At 45.0% G+C, this 26,858-nt stretch overlaps 1 protein-coding gene across 3 annotated transcripts in view; it reads right to left on the bottom strand.

Annotated features, from left to right (window-relative positions):
• Positions 1-5,578: 5,578 nt before the first annotated feature.
• RAN (RAN, member RAS oncogene family) overlaps positions 5,579-26,858 on the bottom strand; it is a 43,702-nt gene continuing 22,422 nt past the window's right edge. The window contains exons 1-7 of one of the 3 annotated variants that reach the window (XM_044068742.1): positions 25,795-25,801; positions 25,383-25,428; positions 24,934-25,018; positions 24,687-24,812; positions 23,251-23,438; positions 8,501-8,671; positions 5,579-5,979 (exon numbers count right to left, since the gene is read on the bottom strand). In XM_044068742.1, coding sequence (XP_043924677.1) covers positions 5,935-5,979; positions 8,501-8,671; positions 23,251-23,438; positions 24,687-24,812; positions 24,934-25,018; positions 25,383-25,418 — 651 coding nt within the window. In that variant the 5' untranslated portion in view covers positions 25,419-25,428; positions 25,795-25,801 and the 3' untranslated portion in view covers positions 5,579-5,934. Of the gene's footprint in view, positions 5,980-8,500; positions 8,672-23,250; positions 23,439-24,686; positions 24,813-24,933; positions 25,019-25,382; positions 25,429-25,794; positions 25,802-26,858 lie in introns of those variants that run through there. The other 2 variants (XM_044068741.1, XM_044068743.1) reach the window with 2 other exon arrangements.

Here is a 26,858-nt window from a genome sequence, read left to right as displayed (position 1 = left end):
GGAGGGACCCATTACTAGGATGCTGGATTGAGGTCTGCCTTGTGGGTTTTTTGAATTTAGAAACTAGCACAACTCACTCCGCAATGCCAGTGTTGTACTGACCTTGTCAGATAAGTTGGTGGGTGTCAATGTCTACCAGGATGCTCTTTAACCAACCTGGCTAAAACTACAGATCCATGGTTCCAGATGTTTAGAGTACTGCAAATGTATGCCAAGTGAAAATTGTTCTGGTCAAAAAAAAAAAAAAAACAGCGCTGCATGCAGCTAAAAAATCATCCTTCGCTCCTCCTCTCACCAGGAGTGCTGATGAACTAAGACTTTGCCACCATCTCAACTTGTAGGATAGATGCCTCAGCATCCCCTGGCAGTATTTTCCAGAGGATGGTGGGGGAAAAGCCTAGGCCTCTAGGTCCACCTTGTAATTGAGACACTTATGAACTGCAAACCAAGTGGCAAGCCTGGAGTTTTTGGTAATCAATGGCTGGAGAAGTCAGACTGAGGAATAACCAGTTGAAAAGCTAGATCCAGAACAGCATCCAGTACTGTGTGGGCACACCAAATAAGGCTATAACAGGGGAACAATGAGAATCGCCAAAGCACAGGTTGAGGACTGCCCCAATGGGACAATTAAGCCAAAAGAGCTGCTGCATTTGGTGTTTGAGGGGGCTGCAAACAAGGCTACCAAGACTGTCCCCAGCAATTTAAGATCAAAGGCCACAATCAGATTGGACAGACTGAGCAGACTCTACTGGGTGTGTTGCAAGTAGAAACTACAGGGGAAGAAATTTGCCAGACTCATAGCGTCCCAACTGAAAGGGAGTGGGTTCAGCCTTGCACCAGACCACAGAAATGCTGACTAGACCGATCACCAATGGGAGTCACAAAAGGCATGCAATTCTAGGATTACATCTCCAGTACTTTGTGAAAACTGGCAATGGGTTATGACAGTGCCTTGGACATCTTGCCTTCAGAATGCACCCACTCACCCCAATAGTGGAGTGCCTGGGGGGTCAGCTTCCGACTGGGTGGAGAATGACAGCATAAAGTCAGAAGGGTTTAGCCACCACTGAAGTGGCCTGCAAATACAAGTTATGGAACACTAATAGTCTGATGTGCAATCATGCAAATGTATGCCAAGTGAAGATTACAATCTACCATTAGAACATTACAGCAAAATTCCATAAAACTTCCCATTAAATCCAGAAAACAGAATGCAGAGTCCTGGAAAACAGCTAATCTGAACCAAAAGGTGGTTTTGATAAGGGGAGAAGCTTGAGCCTTAAATACATTTATACTGTTAGCTGGCTCAGCCACACCAAGAGGAACGACTGGATGCAAGACAGCCAAGCCTTCACCTGAAGTGAAGAGAAATTATACACTGCCCAGAATACCCCCCTGCTCTTTTCAGTAGAAGCAAAGTATCAAAGTTTACACCAAGCTTGTTCCAAAGATGTTCTAGGCTTCACCACCACACTGAGTTCATACAATTAAACTGAAACACTAAGACTAAGCAACTTGCCCAACTCCACTAGAGGCCAAGACCACACTGCTTTCAACACTACGAAATTAAGAGATCCCAAACTGCTTAAACTGACGAGTAGTTAGATACTAGAAGCCAATCCAGTCCAGTCACAAGTGCAATCCAGATTGGAAGTACAGTGATATGGAAGAAGGAACTGAAGTAGCTAAAGGCCAGCAGTAGATTAAACAAATTAAGGCAGACCAGTAATTTTAAAGACATTTGCAGGTAAAAGGTGAACAAAACCTAGAGATATTCCAGAGGATTATTCTACAGTGCTGCACTCAAGTTGTTAAAATCTTGGACCCAACACAAATTCAGGTGCTTTGAGTGATGCTAGAAAAATTCTATTAACAGACACCACTTTACCTTAAAACAAGAAACAGCATTTTAACACATGTTAGAAACAGGAGTATTCATGTTATCAAAAAACAGGGAAATGTTAATACCACTCTAGATTAATGTGGTATCAGCACAAAGCATTAGATACTTGAGGCCATGATACTTGGAACCATCTCAAATCGTTGACATTAATCCCATCCCCAGGGGTACAGGGGATACAAATAACCAGTACAGCTAAGAAGGTATGTTTGGATGCCTTTTGCCTAGTGTCATGTTCTCCAAAGGCTTCTTTTTACACTTGGCAGTCATGTGAAGTGTATCCAGGCAGAACTTGTTAGGTCTTGGAAATGGTGACAAAGCCTCAACATGTAAAATGGGGGCTCAAGCTGCCAAAAGGGGAGAAATCATGCTGCCGGGCATACAGACTCATGGGTGAGGCTTGCCAAACAGCATAGTCTCCCAACTGTCAAAGTCCACATGGAGTCTACAGGATAAACAGCAAGTGACATACTCCACAAACTGCACAGATAATGTACTTTACATAGCACCAAATGACACCAATACAATTAGCTGAACTATGTTCCTGTCAAATTTCTTAACTACACCCATTACTCAATGAGTACTTTTTGGGGGCAACAGGAAGGCAGCAGCAATGAGGAAAGCAGCATAGTCCAAAGAATGCCTACGGCTGCTTACAGCAGCCTATGGATTTGTGCAGGCAAGACCCCTACTTGATTGTAGTTAAACCCTAGATACTGGGAAGAGGTGCTACAGATTAGAGCAAAAGGAGCCAACTCAAACTGCAGAAGGACTTCCAATGCAAATGCACTGGTTTCTCCCCCTCGAGGATAGTTAGTTCTGCCACATTTTGCTTGTGCATAGATTAATCATACTAAAAGGTCATTAACCCAGAGATAATTTCATCCCAATGTAGATACCATACACACTCTGGTCAATACCAAAGAGTGTAAAAACTGATGACATCCAGGAGGATTGGGGCACTATCCCCAGTTAATTTATGGGGACCCATCCATCCAGATTCCAGTGTCAAGCGGTGCTCTGCTTCACATGAACTGGCAAGCCTATTCCAAAGCTATGGCAGTCTCATAGGTTCATAGTACCAAGCTAGCTGCCCTTGTGGGCCATTTTAAGCCTAGCCAATTCCCCATGAGAGAGAGTCAAACCCTACACCTTGTGTAGGTACAGCAACACCTTAACCATTATGCAAACCTCCCACCCAGTCTGAGAGAAAAGTCTGCCCCTCCAGCACATACAAGTCACAGGCCATATTTAGGTGCCTAGAATGGGTAGCTCTAGTCCCATCAGATTTATGGTTGTGCATCAAATTAGGTTAGAGTCAGATTACTCCGCATATAGACTTGGGGAGAATTGTAGCCACTTAGTGACAGTACTCTTCTATGCAAGGGATACGCTAGAGTCCCTTAATCGATTGGAGACCTCAGATTTCTATGATGCAGTTGCTTTGTATGGTAAAAGCCAAAAAAGGGCATTCTACTCAGTTATGGGCCTGACCACAGACTGGTAGAGGTGTAACCTCTGCTGCAGAGGCGATGCCTTTGCCAAGTGTAAGTGTGCTACAAGGAAAGCCCTCCTTGCTACAGTAAACATGATCAGGATTCCAGATCCTTGCACCCTTTCAGAAGCTTTGCTTTAGAAGCTAGCTGGATTTAATGCAAACACCCCAAATCCAAAATTTCCCTTCCACAGAGGGGATACACAAACTGTAAGCCCCCCTCATTAGGAATTAATCTTGCCATCTCATAATTCCACTGCTGCATATGAAAGTATTCAGCCAAGGTACTTGAAGCTTTTACATCCATTAAGGTAAAAATACATGCTCAATATTCACCACTTCTCAGAACTGCCATCTCCCCTTCCTGGTGCCATAAAGAAACAGTTTAGTCTGAAGTTTAACTGAAAGAACTTTACTAAAATTGAGCCCCCTCCCAAGCAGAATGCGTTCTGAACCACATATGGAGAGAAAAGCATACAACTCAGATTCCAACAGCAATGAGCATAAACAGACTTGTCTTTCGGCTTATCCTGGTTAGGGGTCGCCAGAGTGGAACTCTGGTCTGCTAGTGTTTGGCAGTGGATTTTTACATGCCGAGTTACCAGCCCTGATGCACAACCTTCAATGAAGGCACATGCATTCACACATGCCTCCACACAGAAAACGCCCTAGCTGAGAATAGAACATGACAATGTTACCACAGCACCACTACCGTGGAATGAGCATAAACTGACTAAAGCAAACAAAAGTTTCAGGTTTGAACCAAGTCCATCTAAACTGCACCCCCTATAAAGCTACAAGCAAAATGCAGTGCAGAGCCCCAGATAAGCCTAATGGGAAAGGGCATTTGCTCCAAGTTTACAGGAGGTGGACACACCCATGTTAACATGAATGTCCATGCACTTGTGTCATGCACCTAGACAGAAGGGTCAAGCTGTATGCAAGAGATGGTTAGCAACACCTTATGCTGGAGCAACTTCCAGCCAACTAAAAGACCAAGGGAAACTGCGATTTCTTTGGCAACACCATGAGTACCAAATCAGCACCACTTGAATGGCAAACTACCAATGAAATTATGCATTCTTCCACTCTGCCCAAACACTTACTATGATAAAGACCTTATGCCATATTGTCTCAAGTAAAGCACGCTTAACTTATGGAAAGTTCGCCCATTACCTTGATAGCTAATTATGCACCTGCACACCACAGCCATCTGACCAGTCAGTGCAAACATTAAACTGGCCAAAATAGCTGTGAGCAAGCCAATGCGGTTAACTCTACAACAATAAATTCAACCTTTAATTCATGAAGCCAGTCCCAGCTCAAGTCCACACAGTATAGCTTCTCACAGCTGGTCAGTCAACACTATGCAAGATGCCATCATTCAAATCAGAAACAAAGCCTTAACTGGGTCCAACTGGTCATGTGGTTTATAGAAACCACCTCTTTCCAGTGCAGAGCAGTACCCTTCAAAGAAACCAATGAGGAATTACTGTCTAAACTTTGCATATTAGGAGATTCTAAAACACTCACCACACAGTCCAAATTTTGGAAACAGCATTGTCTTTTATCAGCTTTATAACCCAGAAAGTAAATGTTAGCAAGGTCAGAGACCTTTATACAGCACCAGCTTACCAGACCAGTACTGCTGACTCTTCTGCAGCATTCCTGTACCTCAAGGGCTGCAAAGTTTAGCATTTTACCTTTTAACCCAATGCTCGACTCCTGTGGCCACCATCCAGTCTTCAGAAAAATGGGCTTAATACCATGAACAAAAGTTCACACAAAATTACAAAGTTCCAACATAGGATCCAAGACAAGCTCCCAAAACATACACTAGCAGTGTGCAGGAAAGATAATTTTATATAAATGGACGAAAAGTAACCGGAGTGTGCACAGAAATGAAGTGTGGATGCGAATATTTTTAAGCACAACTCACTCTTGTTTATGCTGAAAATCACCAATCCAAAAATGGTATTGACAAAGTGATGGCTCACAGCAGAATGCATGACTATGCCACCCAAGATGAGCACAACTTTTCTAGAAATTGAACTTCTGCCTTTAGTCAAAGTAGAACTACATTGAAATAGGCCACCTTTGTACCAATGCTGAGAAGTGATAGTTCAGATGAGCATCCCCCTCAACTTCAAGGGGAGACCTTAAAGTTAATACATAACTCCACATTAGAGATTCATAATACAACTTTATTACGTCCTAAAACAAAATAGTGGGAATGACAGTAACCAACAAGGTTCATATGGTGTGCTGCAACTTGGCAGTCGCAAGTTAGATCAATAAGGGATAGTAATTGCAGTCCATCAACAGCTAAAGATGCAGGTCCAAAATATGAAGAAATTTTAATCTTTTTAAACTGCCACACATTCACTCAGAAGCCCATTCATTTCTTCAGCATCCCAAAGATAAGCACATGTAATGTTCTGTTTAGCTAGATAATAAATGTGGCAAACACACTGCACCAACATCACAGGACAGCTGCCTATAAAACTAGACTTCTGACGCTGGGTTCCAGCCTCATTCTTTACAGGTCATCATCTTCATCTGGCAGTGCAGTGGACTGAGCAATCTAAAAAAAAAAAAGTAAGGTTAGTAATTCAAAGTCACCAAGCTTTCGCAAGACTGGAAAATTCTTTGGCAACGGACAATATCTTCCAGTCCTTATGCCCATTAAACTGTTTAGCACCTAGATTCAGTCTTTCAAGCTACCTTTGGAAAGTGAGGCATGAACTGCTAGTGAACCAAAGGGCTATTTCACAACGCAGAAAGTGAACATCCTTGCAGTGGATTAGGTACCTCTTTGCTAGATTACACAGGCAAAGTGAAGTGCTACCAGCTTATGCTTTTGTCCTAAGCCACATACAAACTGTAGGATCAAAGCAGCTCACCATCCACAGGTCTGTCAGACCATTACACCTTACGCACCCCACAAGAGCAGAAAGGCAAAAAGCAGTTGCAGTGAAATGCTACTTTTCCTGGGGTATGCCCAAGATAAATGACCATGGGACAATTTTGAGGTCCAAGAATCTACTCACTTTTTAAACTAGGAGACACACAGACACACAGACACACAGACACACAGACACACAGACACACAGACACACAGACACACAGACACACAGACACACAGACACACAGACACACAGACACACAGACACACAGACACACAGACACACAGACACACAGACACACAGACACACAGACACACAGACACACAGACACACAGACACACAGACACACAGACACACAGACACACAGACACACAGACACACAGACACACAGACACACAGACACGAATTTGTCTTGCATGGAGTTACCTTTAATTTACTTTTTGTAAAAATTTGTTGGTAGTTTTGACCTATCATTTTTCCTAAAACAGGCACTATGGGGAGGCAAGAGCCTTTGCCAGAAGCCCAAAGCCCAAGAGACAGATGCAGGCCATATCTGGCAAAGCATTGTGGTCTGTCAATCTTCCCAGGCTGCCAGGTACTGAACCCCAAGGAATGACACCACTTTGTATTGGAGGCAGCATTCTGAGACTAGAAAGTTGCTAAAGGCTAGGGACATACTTGCCCAGGACAGAGAGCTCAATCATGTCTCTTAATATAGTCCAAGGGGTACATAGTTCCACACCAATGTGGCCTAGTACCTATTGGAGACCAAGCGTGCATGATATGGCAGATCACACTGATCATATCCAGCCTGGTTTGAGGCACAGCTGTGCATCTCACAATGGAGTCTGACAAGCGAAACATTGGGTTTATGCATAACCCCTAGTGGCTGCAACACAGCAGTGTTCACTATGCGTGGTATGATGTGGAGGTGTGGGGTTAATGTTTCTGCCTTGGAGGTCTACTTTGGGTATGTTCCACATGTGGGCGTGTTGTGTTAAGTGTGGGTGGTGTTAAGGTGTAGTGCACAGAAAGCACAGTAATTTCATAAAAAATAAAGGGGAGGAGGAAGACAGGGGGCAGGTCTTCTCAAATGATCTATGTAGTAGGTAGAATGAGCCAGAGTACTGGGGAGTGTCCCAGATAAAGTTTATAGTAGGGGTGGGCAACTGCAAAAGGGTAAAAAGTCAAATATAAATGCAGACAGATTAATTCAACCACTGAACACAGTATTAAGTGCAAAAAACCAAACCAGTTTAGGAAGCAACTGCAGTCAGGCACAATCCAGCTTCTAGGAGTTTACCCTTCCCTGAGGAGGACAGCCACAGAATTGTCTTCAGAGCACAAAGACTCCTCTACACTAGCAGCTGTCCTGGTATATGCCCTTAGCTTTGCAAATCAGCAGTTGTTACTAACAGGCTACAGTAATAAAGTCCTAAAAGAACGCAAGCTAAATTAGAAAGAACGTAATGGGGTAGGTTCAAGTGTTTCTGCACACATCAGAAGCTTTTAAGCAGATATGTAAAGTAAACACGCAAAGTTACCATACAGCCTTGCCTTGGTCCACCAGTGATTAGGCGGACCTAAGCATCCATGTTAAGGGGTAGCACTCTTGGGTAGAGTCTTAGCCCTGAGTAATCCAAAACAGCATTACTATCAAGAGGCAAATTTCTTGGAGCTTTAGCTCTAGAACCATGCACTGATGGATGTTTGGTTACAGATCACTTTAGGGACCACTACCTAGAAAGATCCTTTTGGTGGGGGTACATAATGCTAATGTGAGGATTAAGTGGAGGTAGAAAGCCACTTTAGGATGTTGGAACCCCCATAACCCCTCAGACCACTCAACTCCATAAAAACTCCCACACAAGTTAGAAATACTTTGAATGTTCATGGCAAAGACAAAGCACCTAGTTCTTTAGAACAGAAGAAATTGCAAAGGATCCCAAATCAGGGGTGGTGTAAAATCTGTACACTGCCCATCTATAAGCAGCCTGACCCAGAGATAAAGGCTAGCTATACCACCAAGGGATTAAATCAGTGATATAGCAAGCAAGAAGCCTGCCTTGCCCACGGCTACTTGTACTGATACCTTATACCCTCACATTTACTGCACTAAAATAGGACCTTCAATCAGTACAAGGCAAAGAATAGGACAACCAACCAGTATAAGGCAAAGACTAAACAATGAAGACATACCTGTAAGTCTTGCTCGTACTGTGCTGCCAATGTAGGATCCATAACAACCTCTGGCGGTGCAAGTGCTGGCATGGCTACAAACTCCAAGTTAGGATCACCAATTAACTTTCGGGCAAGCCAAAGGAAAGGCTTCTCAAAGTTGTAATTGCTTTTTGCAGAAATGTCATAATACTGCAAGAAAAACATGAAAATAAAGCAACAGTAAGAATAGCTATCTAATCAACTCCAACAAATTTACTGAGAAAGAAATAAAGCAAATGCAGGAAGCAATGCAAGTTCAGCACTGCTTTGGAAGGCTCTCACTATACCAACTGCAGCATACTACCCTAGATGATGCAAGTGTTAAGTTCGGTCCCTTAGAGAAGTCTAGTGTCATCTTAACACCTGCTCAGAATCGAAACATGAAAAAACCTGCAATTTCAAAAGTGCAACCACTCCCCCAACCACACAGCTAAAAATTTAACTGAATATACACTGGTATTCAACACCTTCACACTACTCTAGGTGCTCCTGTGGGATCATAAAAACACAAAATGCCAGAATTCCAATGACTGTGCTCAGGCCAGAAAGCAGCGAGTGGCTGTGTTGATAAAGTGCTGAGCCATCTTGTATGCATACTGCAACAGCTTGGACAGGTTGGTGCAGGTGTACCCTCCACAGTATGTGGCAAATTAGTGCTGGGGGGGGGAAATACAGCCACCTTTGGGATTAGTCTCCAGACAGTGACAATAAGGATGTGGAATAAAATCTCATGGCAAGCAAATCAAAGCAGATAAACCCTGTACATGGACAGGCTCCAGCAGATTAGGATATGGCTGTTAATGGGTTTAGACTATCCAGCCAGTAGGATTTAACACGTTTGCATCCCTCAAAACAGCTGCAACTTGCCTAGTGTCCTAGCTTGAATGACAAGGGCTAGTTAGCACGGGCAAAAGTTAGCCATACCCCCCCAAATGCCAAGTAGTTTATCTACCCCATTACCTTTTGCCCCAGTAGGGAAAGCTGGTCATGCACCCGCAGAAGTTTGTGATAAAAATCCCTGACTGCAGGAAAGAAAGCCATCTTAAGTAGGAAGATCTCCATGTACTGATGAAACAGCATGACATTTAAATAATCCAGCTACAGTAGTGTCAAGTCCATCTTCCATGGCAAGTGTATCTCGGACCATCTTGGCTAGAAGTTTGAATTCCTTGAAAGTGGCAACAGTTAGAGCCAACAGTATGTGAACTGTACATATTAAAAATCAGCCAAGCACCCTAGGCAGGTAATCTGGGTTTGAAGGACACAAGTGGGTTGTTAAACAGCTGCTGGACAGGTATGAGATGCCCAAGCTTCTTGCTTGTACCAGTTGCATTACAGGTGGGGGGTGCATAGAGACCAGTCCTCAAAGCGAGCAAAAGGCTGGAGCATATGATGCAGAAGTATTGACTACATCCCAGCTATGTCCACCTTGGACGGACATCTCGTTACTGGACCAAATTCTACATAGCCTGAACTATGCCTAAAATGGTCCCCCACCGCAAGTTTGTGGAAACCCTTAGAAGGTAATGTGGATTAATACTAGTTTGATTGCTGAAGCTAGTTTGAGGGACAAGGAACAGCACCATGTGCACCCCCCCCCCCAATGAGAAGTCATTACATAACTAATATCAGCAGAGGTCCTCAGTTTTAGATTCAAGCCCTGACAATTCATGGTGCAATGTTATCTCCCACCTTGTCCAAGGTAGGAATCCAAGAGGTATCCGGAGTAGCACCTCTAATATACCTTCCACCTACCAAATTGCATAAAACCTGCTGTTTTGGGTTTACATCCAATCCTAAAAAAGGGACAGACAAGGTGCTCACCTCCAAGCTGCCGAAGAGCAAAGGACCCCAGGGGATCACTTCAGTCTCTGCTCAACAGTGGCACAGGGTGGTGTAAGCCAGGGAACCTTGTTGGCTAGGCTTATGCAGGCCCTTGGATTGATAGCCTAGTAGTACCTCTATCTATGAGCCTAAAATGGAGATCTGGGGTCTGAAGTACACAGAAGCTAAATCTAGACTGAATGAGAGTTAAAGTCTTAAAGACAATGCCTACATAACCTGGGTAGCAAACTGGCCCTGAAAAAGACCCTACAAGGTGGTTCCACCTCATACAGCACCCTGGTCCTTGCCACTCCTTTTAGCACTTTAGGAAAGGCTTGGGATCCTCTTAGTCCTAAAATAAGAAGTTATGTACCTACCATAACGTTCCATGTTAGTTGTCTTCTCTCGCCTTCTTTCTTGCTTGATGGGTTCGGAGCCGATCCCTCGGCTCCGACTCGGCACTTGCTAAGCTCGAGAGTTTCTTCTACCAGCTCGAGGCAGCCCCATATCCCATGATGCAAGGCGGTAAGTACCCAGATCTCATTTGTTAACAAAGGGCAATAGCACCAAGCATACAATACTTCCCAAAGGAAGAAGAAACTTACAGATGTAAAAAGGACCAGGTCTGAATGGTCTTTAGCATGATAGTTTCTTATACAAGGTCTGTCCAGGCCAGGGGGAAGGAGGGAGGGTCGCAAGAAAGAAGGCGAGAGAAGACAACTAACATGGAACGTTATGGTAGGTACTTAACTTCTTAAAGTTGTCAATCTCGCCTTCATTCTTGCTTGATGGGACCGCGTCCCTAGCACCTCTATCCTGGGTGGCTCAATGGAACAAACTCTTGAGGACTGTAGAGCCAAAACTGGCTCTGTCCCTGGAGGCCAAGTCCAATTTGTAATGGGAAACAAAAGTGTGAGGAGTGGCCCAAGTGGCCGCTGCACAAATAGTGTCCAAAGGCAGTCTAGCTTGAAAAGCTGTAGAAGTAGCTAAACTCCTAGTTGAATGTGCTTTAGGTTTTGAGCACAGCTGTTTTCCCCTGATCGTATAAATTTCAGTGATGACCGAAGAAAGCCATCTGGACAAAGTCACTTTAGAAACAGGAAGGCCTTTTTTATTATCCATAGGAAACAAAAAGTTGATCAGATTTTCTAAATTTTTGTTCTGTCCAAATAATATCTAAGCTGACGGTGGACGTCAAGATAATGTAGCTTTTGTTCAGCTCTATCTGAATAGTTAGGAAAAATACAGGCAGATCAATGGATTGATTCAGATTGTTCTTTGAAGCGACCTTAGGTAAAAAGGATGGATTAGTTCTCAAAGATACTCTGTCTTTGTGAAAAATCAAATATGGGGGTCGAACCGAAAGAGCATGAAGTTCAGACACCCTCCTGGCAGATGTAATAGCCACTAGGAATAAAGTTTTCCAAGAAAGATATTTCAGGGAACAAGAAACAGCTGGCTCGAAGGGGGGAAGAATCAAGGATGTCAGCACTAAATTTAGATCCCACTGAGGAGGAGGATTCCTGATTGGAGGCTTTAGTAGGAAAATTCCTTTCAAGAAAGCCCTGCAGAGCCTATGGGACATAATATTATGATCTGCTATCCCGACATGAAAATTAGAAATAGCAGCCAACTGAACTCTGACTGTGGAAGAAGAGGAGCCTGCATGAAAAATCTCTGCTAAGAAGTCCAGAACTGCCTGAACAGGGGCAGTAAAAGGATCAATATTTTGGGCCTTAGCCCAATAAGAGAAACGTTTCCATTTGCTTGTGTAAATCCTCCTGGTAGAGGAGTTTAGTGAAGCTACTATGATGTCTCTAACTGGGTTAGAGATCAAAGGAAGCCTGGCTAAGGAAGGAAGTGGAGCAACCATGCTGTGAGGTTGAGAGAAGGGATTGACCGGTGCAGCTGACCGGATTGGTGAAGCAGTAGATCTGGCACTGGGTCCAGATGCCACGGCTGCACCAAAAGGTGATGGAGGAACAGGAACCAAACTTGTCGAGGCCAGTAAGGGGCAATGAGAATCAATTTGGCTCTCAAAACGGTAGCTTTCTGGATCACCTGAGGGATCAGAGGAAATGGAGGGAAGGCATAAAGAAGTCCCTGGGGCCAATCCTGGGTCAGAGCGTCTCTGGGGGGATGGCCTGATAGAGGGAAGAGGCTGAAGAAGTCTGGACATTTGCTGTTTTGGGGAGTAGCAAAAGATCGCAACATGGGCGACCCCATTCCAGAAAAATCTCTTCCGCTATAGATTGCTTGAGAGACCACTCGTGAGGCATGAGAATAGCTCTGCTCAATCTGTCCGCTATAATGTTGGTTTTCCCAGGGATATGCGTTGCTACCAGAAACCGATGAGAGGAGATCGCCCATTGCCATAGTCTGCGCGCTTCTCGACACAAGGGGTAGGACTTGGTTCCGCCCTGTTTGTTGATATACCAAACTACAGACATGTTGTCTGTGTGGACTGCAATTGTCCCTACGGGAAGAAAGTCGTTGAGGGCTTGCAAGGTTAAAAGCACTGCTCTCATCTCCAGGACATTTATGTGCAGATGGTACTCGAACGGTTGCCACGTCCCATGAACCATCCTGCCCTGATAATGACCCCCCCACCCGATCAGGGAGGCATCCGTGGTGACAGTGGCTATTGGGGACGGAGGTACAAAGCACCTGCCTTGGTGAACCTGAGACGATGTGATCCACCAAGCAAGATGTTCTTTGCATGTTTGTGTCACCAGAATCTGGTGACGCATTGGGAGTTGCTGGTATGACCACTGTGTGAACAGCATCCACTGAAGGAGGCGCATGTAGAATCGAGCCAGGGCAAGAAGAGTAATGGCCGCAGCCATGAGACCTAATACCTTTAGAACCATTCTGGCCTGTACTTTCTTGCTGGCCAGAATGATCCTGACATGAGTCTGAATGTCTGAAACTTTGTTCTGTAAGGGTAGCTGACATCCGAACAGTGTTTAAGTTTGCGCCTATGAAGGTAATAGACTGGCAGGGCGATAAGGATGACTTTTCGAAGTTGATTGAGATGCCTAAAAGAGAACAAAGGTCTATTGTGTAATCCCTGGCTTGTATAAGCTGATGCCTGGTGGTGGCTGACAGGAGCCAGTCGTCGAGATACGGAAACACCTGGAATCCTTGACGTCTCAGGTGAGCCGTGACCACTGCCATGCATTTGGTGAACACTCTGGGGGCTGTAGTGAGACCAAAGGGCAGGGCTCTGAACTGGAAGTGACTGGACCCCAGCCGAAAGCGGAGAAATCTCCTGGAGCGTCTGTGAATTTAGGTGATAGTACGCATCCTGAAGATCTATTGAGCACATCCAGTTGTCCTTCTGTAAGAAGGGCAGAATTGACTGAAGAGTGACCATTCGGAATCTTGTCTTCCTGACAGACAAGAGTCTGCTGAGATCCAATATTGGTCTCCAGTCTCCCGTCTTTTTGGGGACCAAAAAGAACCTTGAGTAGATTCCGGGCTCTGAATGGTCTATTGTAACTGGCTGAATGGCTCTTTTTTGCAGTAGTTTTGCGATTTCTAACTCTGCAATCTCCCTTAGACCGGGTGGTACATCTGGAAGGGAACTTGAGGGGAAGGGACTTTCCTCGAAAGGAATTATGTAACCCTTGGATATGATCGACTGTACCCATCTGTCTTGAGTGAGGGAATGCCAGGCTTCTGGGTACAGTGATAATCTTCCCCCGACTGCCTCCAAGGAGGGACAGCCGGGCAACACCTCAGGGATGCTGAAAGGGCTTATCAGAGAGGCTCCCTGTTTCCCTGGTTCTTGGACCCCTCTGCCTCTAGAGCGGCGTCTGTTGTTGTTACCCCTCTGCCTCTAGGGGTAAACTGACCACGTGAATCCGTGACTCCTTGGGATTTACGGAACCACATCTTCCCACCCTTCTGTCCTTTGGGATAAGGCCTAGAAGGGGTGGAAAAACGGACTCCAACAGCAGAAAGAGTCTTGCCGTCCTGCTCACACCTGGTCAAGGTTTCCTTCACCTGAGGGCCAAACAAAGCTGACCCATCAAAGGGAGAATTTGTGAAGGACGCCTTAAAGGGATCCGCAAAATCACATAGCCGCATCCAGGCTTGGCGTCTAAGAGCCACACCTGTGCCTGCGGCTCTACTCGCTCCATCCACAGCATAAGATATTAGCCGCATGGAGGAGTTAGCAATGGAATTGAGGGTTCCTAGCTGCGAAGCAATCTTTTCTTGAGCCCCTGCAGCTGTAGGATCCTGAACCACTTCTCCCAGCTCCTTCAGGATATCTCTCTGGAGTCTGGTGAAGTGACAAAGATAATTCAGCGAACGCATAGCAAAGGTCGCTGAGGAAAACATCCGCTTGCGTACCTATCCATGGTCCTAGAGTCCTTATTAGGAGGATGGACGGGCACGGAAGGATCTGCAAGTTCCTTTTGGTGGCAGCCACCACCATGGCATCAGCGGGGACACCCTTGGTAAGGAATTGTTTGTCACTCGGGCAGTGATAAATTTTGAAGGCCTCCTAGGGACTGGCTCTACAGAGTCAGGAGCTGCCCACTCGTGCAATAACCTGCATAAGGGGTCGAAGGCGGAGACACCCAGGAGGTGGAGGGCCGAGATCCAAACGCCTCTAGGTATACTGACTCATCCTCAGAGGGATTGTTGGTGGGCCAGTTTCCCCTCTGTTTCAGAAGTTCTAGGATGTCTGAGAAGGAGACATCCTCAGAGGGAGATCTAGGGATCCCTCTGACTCATCAAAGTCAGTATCCGAAGTGACAGACTCGGGGGAGTCTACATGCTTCCTCTTACAAGTCCTCTTCCTAGGAGGATCTCCCGAAACATCAGGAGAATCCTCGGAAGAGGGGGAAATTCCCAATGGGGAAACCTGAGGCGGAGGATCTCTGGGTCCTGTAGCAAGAGAAGTGGCAGAGATGTCAACAGGTACTATAGAGGGAGGAGCTACGGGAACAGACTGCTGACTGATACCAGTGGCCAGTACACTCATTACCTCGAATGCTCCCCTCCCAGGCAGGTCCGAGAGAACCCGCTCCGAAGAGCTAGGAACTCCCGGGACCACCGAAAGGGAAGTCTCGAGGCAGATTTTGGAGCTGAGCTCACCAAGGCCGACGCTCCAAGGGGAAGGTCGGGCTCGGACAAGGGTCGGTGCCACTCACCCCTCTGAGGAGACCATGGAAGCCCGACCACGAATCCCCTAAGGAAGAGGAGATAAGAGTAGAGGCTGAAGGAACAGAAGGGGTATCCGTCCTCCAGCCGTAGCAGTAACCATGCCGAAGACTCCAACTCCAAACTCTGGGGTAGAGTTGAAGGAGGAACTGTAACGGGGTGTGGACCAACAGTAGTCTGCTGAGACGGACTGTGTAACATTTGGGCCAGTACCTGTGACTTGAGTAATCTACTGACCACTCTCTAGGTCATGATCTGACAACCTGGATGACCTTGAAGATCGGCTCCGATGGCTCCGTTCGATAGAAGAGGCGGCCGAGCCGAATATCGGCTCAAGGAAGGAGACCTCTACCTCTTCCGGGAATGAGCCATCGGAGCCGATACTACAGATCCTGTCGGAGCCGACTTCTCGGAGCCGACAGAACGTCTCGATGTATCGGCTCCAGCCGGAGCCGATACAGCCACCAAAGTAACTGTGTCGGAGCCGATCGGAGCCGACACCGATGCCTGTGCCACATGGGTGTCGGAACCGATCGGCGCAGACATCAAAGTGGACAATACAGATTCGGCACCGATAATCGGTGCCGAAAGCTTTGTCAATCCAGAATCGGCTCCAGCCAGAGCCGATCTCGACTCAGTACGAGTCGGAGCCGAGGCCGCAGGCTTAGATACAGAAGCCTGGGCCTTGGCAGGTTGTTGATTTTGGTGGAGCCGACTTAGCCGGAGAGCCCTCCGGCTTAAGAAGGCCCCTAAGAATCAACTCGTTACGTCTCTCCTGCAGGACTCTCTGGCTGAAGGAGTGACAAATAGCACAGGAGTCCTGCAGGTGAAGAGGGCCCAGACAATACAGGCAAGAAGTGTGACCGTCTGTCAGAGACCTCTTCTGACAGCACGAGTCACACTTCTTAAAACCTGAAACCCTCTCCTTTGACATGGTGCCGAACACACAATACACACACACCAGTCAAATTAAATTAAACAAAATACCAAGAGGTATTCTATAAAAAGTACAGTTTTGTACCTACCATAAATGTAGATGTTCGAGGATTCCCTTGCTGCAGTCCTGACAATTGGGTATAGTCCGCGTCCCAGTCGGCCCGAATACCAGAGTATAAGGCTGACGTCGGTCATGGCGCCTTAGACTGACGTCAGTACGTCAGGGTACTAATGCGCATGACCGACGTCATTTCCTCAGTCTTTTCTTGCCCCAGATGTCAGAAGACCCAAAAGACAAGTCCCAAAACAACCTGCACCAAAAACATGTACAATATATACAGTAATATATACAAAAATATAAGCATGTAAACTCACCTACACAACCACCCTGAAACACAGAGGGAAGGAGGGAGGTAAATTGGACTGCAGCAAGGGAATCCTCGAACATCTACATTTATGGTAGGTACAAAACTGTACTATGTTCTTCGTCTTCCTTGCTGCAGTCCTGACAATTGGGTAGAATCCCAAAGCAGAGGTAAGGGAGGCTGGCAAATTATAAAGTAGCAGGAGCTGACAACATGCCTTGTAAAACAGCTGTGGCAAAACCAGCTCTAGTCTTAGAGTATATAGGCAGGTGATAATGCCTAGAGAAAGTATGCACTGAACTCCAAGTAGCTGCCTCCAGAATATCCTTAGTTGCCACCCCTTAGAAATGCTGTTGAAGTGGCAGTAGCCCTAGTGGAATGAGGCCTAATCCCAGCTGGAACCTCTTTGCCATGATGGGAATAACAAAATGCAATGCAAAAGCCAATCCACCTAGAAATAGTTTGTTTTGACACAGGCTTGCCCTGTGAACTTAAAGCAAAAGAAACAAGTAACTGCTGAGACTGCCTAAAATCTTTAGTCCTGCTCAAATAATAACGCAATTGCCTGTGTACATCTAAAGTGTGTAAAATCTTTTCCCTTTATTTTGAGGATCTGCAAAAAGTAGGCAAATGAATAGTTTGGTTTAAAGCCACACTAGAAACCACCTTAGGCATAAAGGAAGGATTAGTGCGTAATGATACCCTGTCCTTATGGAAAATCAAGAAGGGCTCTACTGCCATAAGGGCCTGCAACTCAGACACCCTTCTTGCAGAAGTAATAGCCAACAGAAAAGCAGTCTTCCATGACAAATATTTCAATTCAGCAGTAGCTGCAGGCTCAAAAGGTTGTAGAGTAAGTTTTTCCAACACAAAATTGAGATCCCAAGCAGGAGTAGGAGCTCTAATGGGGGTCTTATATTCTTTGCCCTCTAAGAAACTGCTTGAACAAAGGATGCGAAAACAAAGGTGGGTCACAATCATAGTGAGCTGAAATTGCTGCCGCATGAATCTTTATGGAAGAGAAAGACAAACCTTTGTCCAATAATTCAGTAAGATATTGAAGAGCCACACTCAAATTAGGCTCTGAAATCTCCAAATTCTTTGCTGTACTCCAAAATAAAAATCTCTTCCATTTTTCTGCGTACACTCTCCTAGTACTAGGCCTTCTAGCTTCCATAATCACATTTAAAACTTGTTGAGGAAGCTGAGACCTACCATGCTTCAACACAGAATATGCCAAGCCGTGAGATGAAGAGATTGAAGCTTGACATTGAGCAGATGACCGTCCTTCTGAGATAACAGATGAGGAATCAGAGGTAAAGGCCATGGAGGCTTCTTTACAAGACTCCTTAGAAGTGGGTACCAGTGTTGCCGAGGCCAATCTGGAGCTATCAAAATCATCCTTGGCCTGTCCTGTCTGACCTTTAGTAATACCTTTGGAAGAAGAGGTAGAGGTGGAAAGGCATAGACATGAAGGTTTTTCCAACTGAAAGACAGAGCATCCACTTTCCAAGCTGTGTGATGAAACCCCTTTGTGCAATACTTTGGCAGCTGGTGGTTTAGTGGAGAAGCGAACAGATCTATGTCTGGAGTTCCCCATGACACTGTCAATGTCTGAAATACATGAAGATCCAGTTTCCACTCGTGGGGATCCATGATTTGTCTGCTTAATACATCTGCTAGGGAGTTCTGTGCTCCTGGCAGAAACCTTGCCTGAAGAGTCAGTTGCAGGCTTAACGCAGTCTCCCATAAAATCATTGCTTGCCTGCATAGAGGATAAGAATGTGTTCCCCCTTGCTTGTTGATGTACCACATGACAGTTGTGTTGTCTGTCAGAATCAACACCTGTCCTGGAAGAAGTAACTCCTTGAACGCCATCAATGCAAACTGGACTGCCAACATCTCCTTCATGTTGATATGTAGATGCTGTAGTCTGGCAGGCCACTTGTCTTGTATCCACTTTCCATTTAGATGAGCTCCCAAGCAGTGTCCGAGGCATCTGTCGTTAAAATCTGACTCGCCTCTGGCCGGGTCACAGAGAGTCCCTTGTTTAGGTGACATTCCTGAGCCCACCACAAGAATTCCTTTTGAAGGCAAGGTATTATTTGAATGACAGTGTCCAAATCTTGGCAGTGCTGTGTCCATACATTTTGAGATACCATTGCAGCTTCCTCATATGCAGTTTGGCATTGGGAAGCACCAGAATACAAGATGCCATGAACCCTAATGCTTGAAGGACTGTCCTTGCAGTCAGCACGGACTGATGAGATAGTTGATGGAAGTAAAGTGACAGACTCTTTTGTTTGTCCGGGGTTAAAAAGGCCATCTGGGCTGCTGTATTCAGTCTCACACCCAGAAAGCACATGTCTTGAGAGGGTACTAGACTGGACTTTATTTCGTTCACAGAATACCCTAGGCATCTTAGCACTGCTATGACATATTCCAGATGCTGTAGAAGGTGTTCCTTTTCTTGAGCCAGAATCAGGCAGTCGTCCAAGTAAGGATAAATCTGAATGCCTTGAAGCCTGAAGTAAGCTATCACTGGAGCCAGAACCTTTGTGAATACTCTGGGCGCAGTAGATAAGCCAAAGGGCAATGCAGAGAACTGATAATGAAAATCTCCAGTTCGAAACCGCAAATACTTTCTGCAACTTAGCCTTATGGGCACATGAAGGTAAGCTTCCTTGAGATCCAAAGTTACCATCCAGTGATCCTTGCCCAGCAGAGGTAACAGTTGCTGTAACGTCAACATCTTGAACTTGGGAATGTCCAGATAAGTGTTGAGGATAGATAAATCCAAAATTGGTCTCCACGTGTTCCCCTTCTTTGGTACTAGGAACAGGCGAGAATAAAATCGATGCCCCTTTCTGACACAGGGACTGGCTGAATAGCCCCTATCTGGAGTAACTGAGAAACTTGCTTGTGAGCCTCTTTTCTTTGTGGAGGAGGAACATCTGGCATGCCTGTGAAAGGGGCATTGTGTGGAAATAAAATCTGTACCGTGATGAATGATATCCAGCACCCATCTGTCTTGAGTGATTAAATCCCAATTTTCTTTGAAAAGAGACAATCTTCCTCCCAAAGGAGCTGCCAGACGAGAGTCCACTGGCAGCTGAAAAGGCAGGTCATTGGTTCTGCTTACGAAAGGACTGACCCCTGCCCTCACCAGAAGTCTGAGCAGGTGAACTGTCTGATCTAGGCCTAAACGAACCTTGAGCCCTGCCCCTACCACGCCTAGACCTACCCCTAGACTGGGAACCATAAGCAGGATATGTCCACCCCTTAGCAGGCCAATTTCTACTAAACTTCGGAGACTGCACCTGCAAAATCTTTAACAGTCTGCATAGACTTAGCTTTGTCCTCCATTTTCTTTAAAACTGCTTCCACAGGCGGTCCAAACAACACATCAGACTGTAAAGGAGCATCCAAAATCCTGGTCTTAACATGCTCAGCTAAATTCTGATCCTTCAACCATGCATGTCTGCGAAGAACAGAACTAGTAGCAGCCACCCTCGAGGAGGCCTGAACAGCATCAAAACCACACTGCAAAGAATGCTTACCCACTTGTTCAGACACATGAACCAAATCCAGCAATTCTTTACACTCAATACCTTCCGCCAAAGCATCCACCTTAGATTTCAATTGTGAAAGGAGATAATTCTGATATTTCAGCATATGAAATTGACAATTCAACGCCCTCATGGCTAGAGTGGAAGAAGTATATACTTTCTTACCCCACCTATCCAAAGCCCTTGCCTCTTTATCAGAGGGTACAGGATTTTTAACCACAGAAGCTTTAACACCTTTAGGCCCCTGAGAAACAGTTTCTGGGTCCGCCCTGGGACTCTTAAACAAATACTTATGAGCTTGGGCACCCTATAATACCTATCAGGCTTAACAGGAGCAGGAGGCAAGGAATCAGGGTTCAGAGAAGCCTCTGCAAAACATCCTCCACCACATTCAACACAGGAGGAATAGCTAAGGGCCTATGCTGGGGCAAAACAAGAATTCCCTAAGCCTTTTCTGGAGTCAGAGTAATCTTGGCCTTCCCATTTAAAGTGCTCCCTCATGGAGTGAAGAGTCTCTGAAAATGAAAAATCCTCAGGAGGAGAAGCTGAAGGAGTGGAATCATCCACATCAGAATCAGAATAAGTAGGAAACTCTTGCAAGTCTTCCACAGAAGACTCTGAAGCCTGTGAACACTGTTCAAAACTATCAAACTCCTGTTCCACCCTAGGCCTCTTATCAGGTGGGGCATAGAACCTCTAATCAGAGTAATCAAATCTTCTGCCATTTTAAGCATATGTTTCCTAGGCACAGAGCCGAAATGCTAGGAGAAGCCCCTACAGAAGCTGAACTTGGCCTTCCTCTAAAAGAAGCTTTGGCAACAGAAGGAGAGGCCCTAACTACCTTGGGAAGAGAGGGAAGAACAGTTACCTGAGAAGCCCCTCAGCCTGGCCTACCTCCTGAGAGGGCACATCCTGTAACAGTAAAGTATCTGCCTGAGACTCCATAGAGACTCCTGGCAAAACCTCTGGCTCCCTGAGCCTTCTAAAGGACCGACGTCCGGGACTGCCGGTTCCTCACCCTAGACTTCACTGTTTTGTCCTTGCGCTTCTTAGATGAAGCAGGCGCCGGGCCATCCGTCGGCATAGAATTCTTGCAACGCCTCCACAGCACTAACCTAGCACAATCAAGCCTCCTCTTAATAGTGCGCTTGTTAAATCTAGCACAAGAGCGGCAACCAACAACGCCGTGCTCAGGCCCTAAACAAGGTATACACAATGTATGATAATCCCTATGCGGTATCTGCTTCCCACAAGAAATACAGTTATTCACTTTTTCTGACATCCGTTTAAATACTGAGGCAAGAAAAAACCAAAATGTTCCCCAACGGGGTTACTTAGCCAACTCTGTATTCGGTCTGAAACTCCGGTTTAGGAAAATCTCAGAACGCCAACCTGCACTCGCAAAATTGCTTCTGCATCGGACCATGCGGCAAAAAAGACTGAGGAAATGACGTCGGTCATGCGCATTAGTACCCTGACGTACTGACGTCAGTCTAAGGCGCCATGACAGACGTCAGCCTTATACTCTGGTATTCGGGCCGACTGGGACGCAGACTATACCCAATTGTCAGGACTGCAGCAAGGGAAGACGAAGAACATCACCAACACACACCCTAACAGGGGGGGATGGGATAGGGAATTGACTAACAAAAAAATTAAAAGAGACATGGAATTTCTGTCAGAAAGGGATAGAAATTAAATTTAAACTATCAAAAAAATTAGTTTTAGACTAAAAAAGGGGCTTGAAAAATCACAAAAGTGAACTTACCAGGAGCTGGTAAAAAGAAGACCTCCTAAGCGAAGTGGCAAACGAGATCTGGGTACTTACCGCCTTGCATCATGGGATATGGGGCTGCCTCGAGCTGGTAGAAGAAACTCTCGAGCTTAGCAAGTGCAGAGTCGGAGCCGAGGGATCGGCTCCGAACCCATCAAGCAAGAATGAAGGCGAGATTGACAACTTAACATGGATTGTTACCACCCTTGGGGGGGGGGGGGGGAAGCTTCCCAGTAGTAGACCTGGGAAGTCAACAAAGCCTAAATTTACTCAGTCCAAGACCCCTCTTCAGCAGCAAGGCCAGTCATGTACCACAGTGGCCCTTTGGGATGCATCTGTCCAGACAAGGCAACTTGAACCACAATGCTTGAACTTTAAAGCAGACTAGCCTTTTCCCTCCTCATACACTCTTGATCTCTGCCTCATGTAGAGACAAACCCCTCCCTCATTAGATATGTACATGTGCAAGTCCAAACAGTGGGCCAAGTCATTTCTACACAATTGGAGGGAGGCACGCCACTTCCTGGAAGTATCTGAAGTAGGATAAAGATAATTGGGAAAGTTCTAGTTTAGCACAGTTATTCAAGAACATATGCAAGTGTTCTGCATGACTACTGGTACAAAAGGCTGAACATTTTATGGCAAAGCACCCCCCCCCCCCCATTTAAAAACTTAGGGCACTTCTTCAAATTGTTCATAATTTAAATCTAGGGACTGGCCATAACCAGAAGCCAAGTGCTAGGAAGAGACGCTCCAAACCCAACTCCTGGAAGACTAAAGTTACAAGAGTTTAAAATCCAGCCAAGGGAAAGCTTGTGGAAATGCACACTTAATCCAAAAATGTACATTTCATTGCTATAAAAAAGGGATATATTCTGGCCAAATCTATTCCTGTATAGTCCACAGAAGCTGCCAAACAGCATTATACAAAGTCACTACTGCAATTACTTGTGACAAGTAATCTGACCAAACACATTTGTACAGACAGCTTACAATTCAAGGTTTCGGACTATTTGACAAGATTGAATGGAAGTGCACCCCCCAAAAAGTAAAGGGGGGCACAGGCTTGGGAGAAATTTTACTTACCTGCAAATTTTTCTTTCTGTGGAAGACTATGGATTTTGCTTTAACTTTTCTGTCTTTAATATCTACTTTATTTCCACATAATACAATGGGAATGTTCTCGCACACTCTGACCAAATCTCTGTGCCAATTTGGAACGTTTTTGTATGTAACTCTTGAGGTTACATCAAACATGATAATAGCACACTGGGCTAGAAGAAAAAAAGAAAGAAAAGTCAGGTTCAAAATTGCAGTCACAATACACAATCTTAATTTCAGAAAACAAGCCTCAAGTACTACTTAAAGTCTCTACCCTACAGCATACCAGGGATCCATTACCCTCTGCTGCCATGTTCTGCACCCCAATTAGCCCAGACCACTAGGACAAAAACTGGCATAGCTAGTCTTCCCTCAGAAGGGAAGAACTGCTATGCACAAAATCACGACTGGCACCAAATATAATGGCCAAGTGATTTCATATGCAGGAGTGAAGAACCTCCAAAGGGTTATGACAGGGTGAGTAGTGGCATTTGCGATGCACCAAACTCCCTCCAGTACCCTCATAACTGGAGCCATATACCCCCCCCAAGCCAGCTTTACATTCACCCCACCTGCAAAACGAGTTATCCATGACCTGGTCATCTGGATTGTATGCAGTGCTCCATTCCCCAATGCCACACAAGTAGTCAAAGCCAATTGTACACATGCAACTCTGCTCAAATTAATTTTGTATTGGTGCATGAAGCAGCCACCACCTCCATGTTTTCTACTCACTAGCCACCAGTTCTCCCCAAACTTGCTAAAAGGTGCCACTCAAAAGGGCATTTATAGGTTCAGAGGTGTTTACTATGACAATGGCCTTAAGCCTAGCCATGCATCCCAAATTGGACAAGCTCAAAATACCTTGGAGTGTAAGCACCAGATGAGCCATTTACAGGCTGGCTGTGCCTATTGGAGACGTTCCACCCAACTGTCCAAGTTCTTAAAATTGTGTTAGGAGGCACTAGTTCACATGGATGGGAACCTGTTCCACACAGGATACATCCTATCAGAGGCAAGGTTTTTTAAGTCTTTAGAACGGGGAAATTAGAGTAGGAGGCCACTACTTACCAATCTTAGACAAGTGTCCAGAGAAGCCACCCCCTGGTAGGGCAGTTCAGTGCTACCACAAATCACAATATAGAACAGTTCTAGGTCACTGTACCACCATACGAGTCCTTCAAATGTACACCAGCAGGATTCCAAGCTATGCTTTTAAACTACATTTTTGGGTATTAAACAATGCATGACCAGTGATCAGCTGACTTTATCATAAATGCCACCATACTCATTTTAAAATGCTGCAACTATCACATGCAAGCTCTCATCTGCGCACAAGGAGAGAAAGAAATAAGTTGCCCCAAAATTAAAAATGCAAAAAGTCACTTAATGCACCCACTTCACTGTCAAAAGTTACATACCCTGGATATAATAGCCATCTCGAAGGCCACCAAATTTTTCCTGACCAGCTGTGTCCCAAACATTGAATTTGATAGGGCCTCTATTAGTGTGGAACATTAAAGGATGAACTTCGACACCCAATGTTGCTGAAAAACAAGATATAACCGAAGTGAAATTTCCACAAATCTGTAGCTGTATCTCAACTTTAGAATCCAGACGCACAGCAATGGGGAAGAAAAAAAAAAAAAAAAAAAAAAAAGTACTTACCTACATATTTTTTCTCAAACTCTCCAGTTAAATGACGCTTTACGAATGTTGTTTTACCAGTACCACCATCACCAACAAGAACAAGCTGTTAAGGTGGGGGGAAAATGGAGTTGATCAAAAGCATGCACAATGCATTTTGCAATTTCTATTTCACAGCAAATTTGTTTTGGGCAGAGTAAAATGTTTACTAGGAAAATGGGCACTACTTTCTCCCTAGCACAAAGCTCCAAGTTGCAGTTTGAAGCCCACACCCAAATATTTACCCAAGCCAGGACAACTAGTGGTACCCCAAAAGGTGCCATCAAAAAACAAGTTCCACTGCTGGCCACACCCTTACCAGGTTTACAAACCTCAATTTAACGAAAGCAGTTAGTGTTGGTTGATATTTAGTTCATGCCCCAGCAGGAGTAGGATATACCAAACACAAGTACCCAAGCAAAATGCCTTACCTTGAACTGTACTTGGGGTTCTCCTTGGGCTGCCATACTGATGTTGCTGCATATAAAAGGAAAAAAAAAAGTGTTAGTACAATCCAGTGGGATTCATTTCCATTACAGCCAGTCACAGGGAAAAGCATACAAGTTATTAAAATGTTGGGAGCCAAGTACATGGCACAAGACACCACAGGTCCTGAAGAGACAGGCTTACATGCAATTCCCCACAGTAACAGCTTTTACAAACCTGGAAGAGCAAGTTAGTCACTGTAGAGTGATTGTACATGAAAGCTTACGAGAATGCCAAGCACCCTGTGACTTGCCTGTAAGTAAGGTTCATCTTAATGTTACAACTAAAGTAAAGCTGCCAGCGGACAGACCCCACTCATGGACACAACAGTAAGCAGATCCAATTCTCAGCCAAAACCTTCCAAAAGTTGTGCTTAAGCATATTTGGTGGGGAAAGCACCAGACCCACCACATTACAGTTTCAGTGCCTTGCAAGTGCTGTCAGAAAACTGAAGCCAGCCACCTTGCAAAGGTAACAGTGTGTAGTTATGTAATTGAACAATAAGAGACAGATTTTTTTCTTCTTTTCAATAGAGTGCTCTGCAAAAGCTCTCTCAATTTAGAGCAAAGGATGCATGAGAGAGTAGCTGTGAATACAAATTCATAACTACGAATGTGCTGAAGCCACAGTAAGCTATATCCTGCATGCCTAGTGGATAGGTAACCCCCTCCAAATCATTAAACTTCCACAATCTGTGGGGAGAGCAAATCCAAGACAGACTCTGCATTAAAGCAACTGGTGCTCTCTCCAAATGCTCAAGCACTTTTTGCAGTGACCAGTCTAAAAGCTGCCACAGAAAGAAACCTAAACTTGACTTTTCCAGGCTGTGCAAGGATACAGTTTTCAAAAGCATTTCCAATCAGCTAAAGAACACAAAGGGAAAAAACAAAACTACACAAGCCACAGGTCCAAAAGGTTCACAATTTAATAAAACTTAGCAGTGTGGCAAAGAAGCCTTACAAGAGTAAAATGCACTACTTACAAAAAGCTTAAATGGCTACAAATATCACAATAAAATTAAAAACTATTTGCCACTAAATTACATACCTCCAGTTATGTTAACTTAAGCCCCAAGGGCTCTAAAGTGCTATATTTCAAAATTAAGTACATGCCACCACATTCCCCTATGCCTACCTCAACCTTTCCAGAACACAACCATGTAAACAATGTTAGAATTTTGCAGAGATAGTGACCACCCAAAGGACCATCCATTTTTTACATCCCCGACATGCTCTTGCAGGCACACCTTTAAACTTTGAGGTTTCCCCAATATAATAAAAGTTAAAGGTGCAGCTAAGAGCATATACAACTCCCTCAGTGCTGCACAAGTGCCATTAGACAGACTTAAGTGCATACAATTTTAACATTACAAGGTAAAGTACCTTTACCAAACTATTTCTATCAATGCTAATATCAAGTGG

The sequence above is a fragment of the Protopterus annectens genome, chromosome 4.part0 (genome assembly GCF_019279795.1).
Source record: "Protopterus annectens isolate FY-2018-M chromosome 4.part0, PAN1.0, whole genome shotgun sequence".
Classification (NCBI taxonomy): Eukaryota; Metazoa; Chordata; order Ceratodontiformes; family Protopteridae; genus Protopterus; species Protopterus annectens.
Note: the sequence above shows the minus strand (reverse complement) of the source record. Positions and strands in the feature narration are given on the sequence as shown.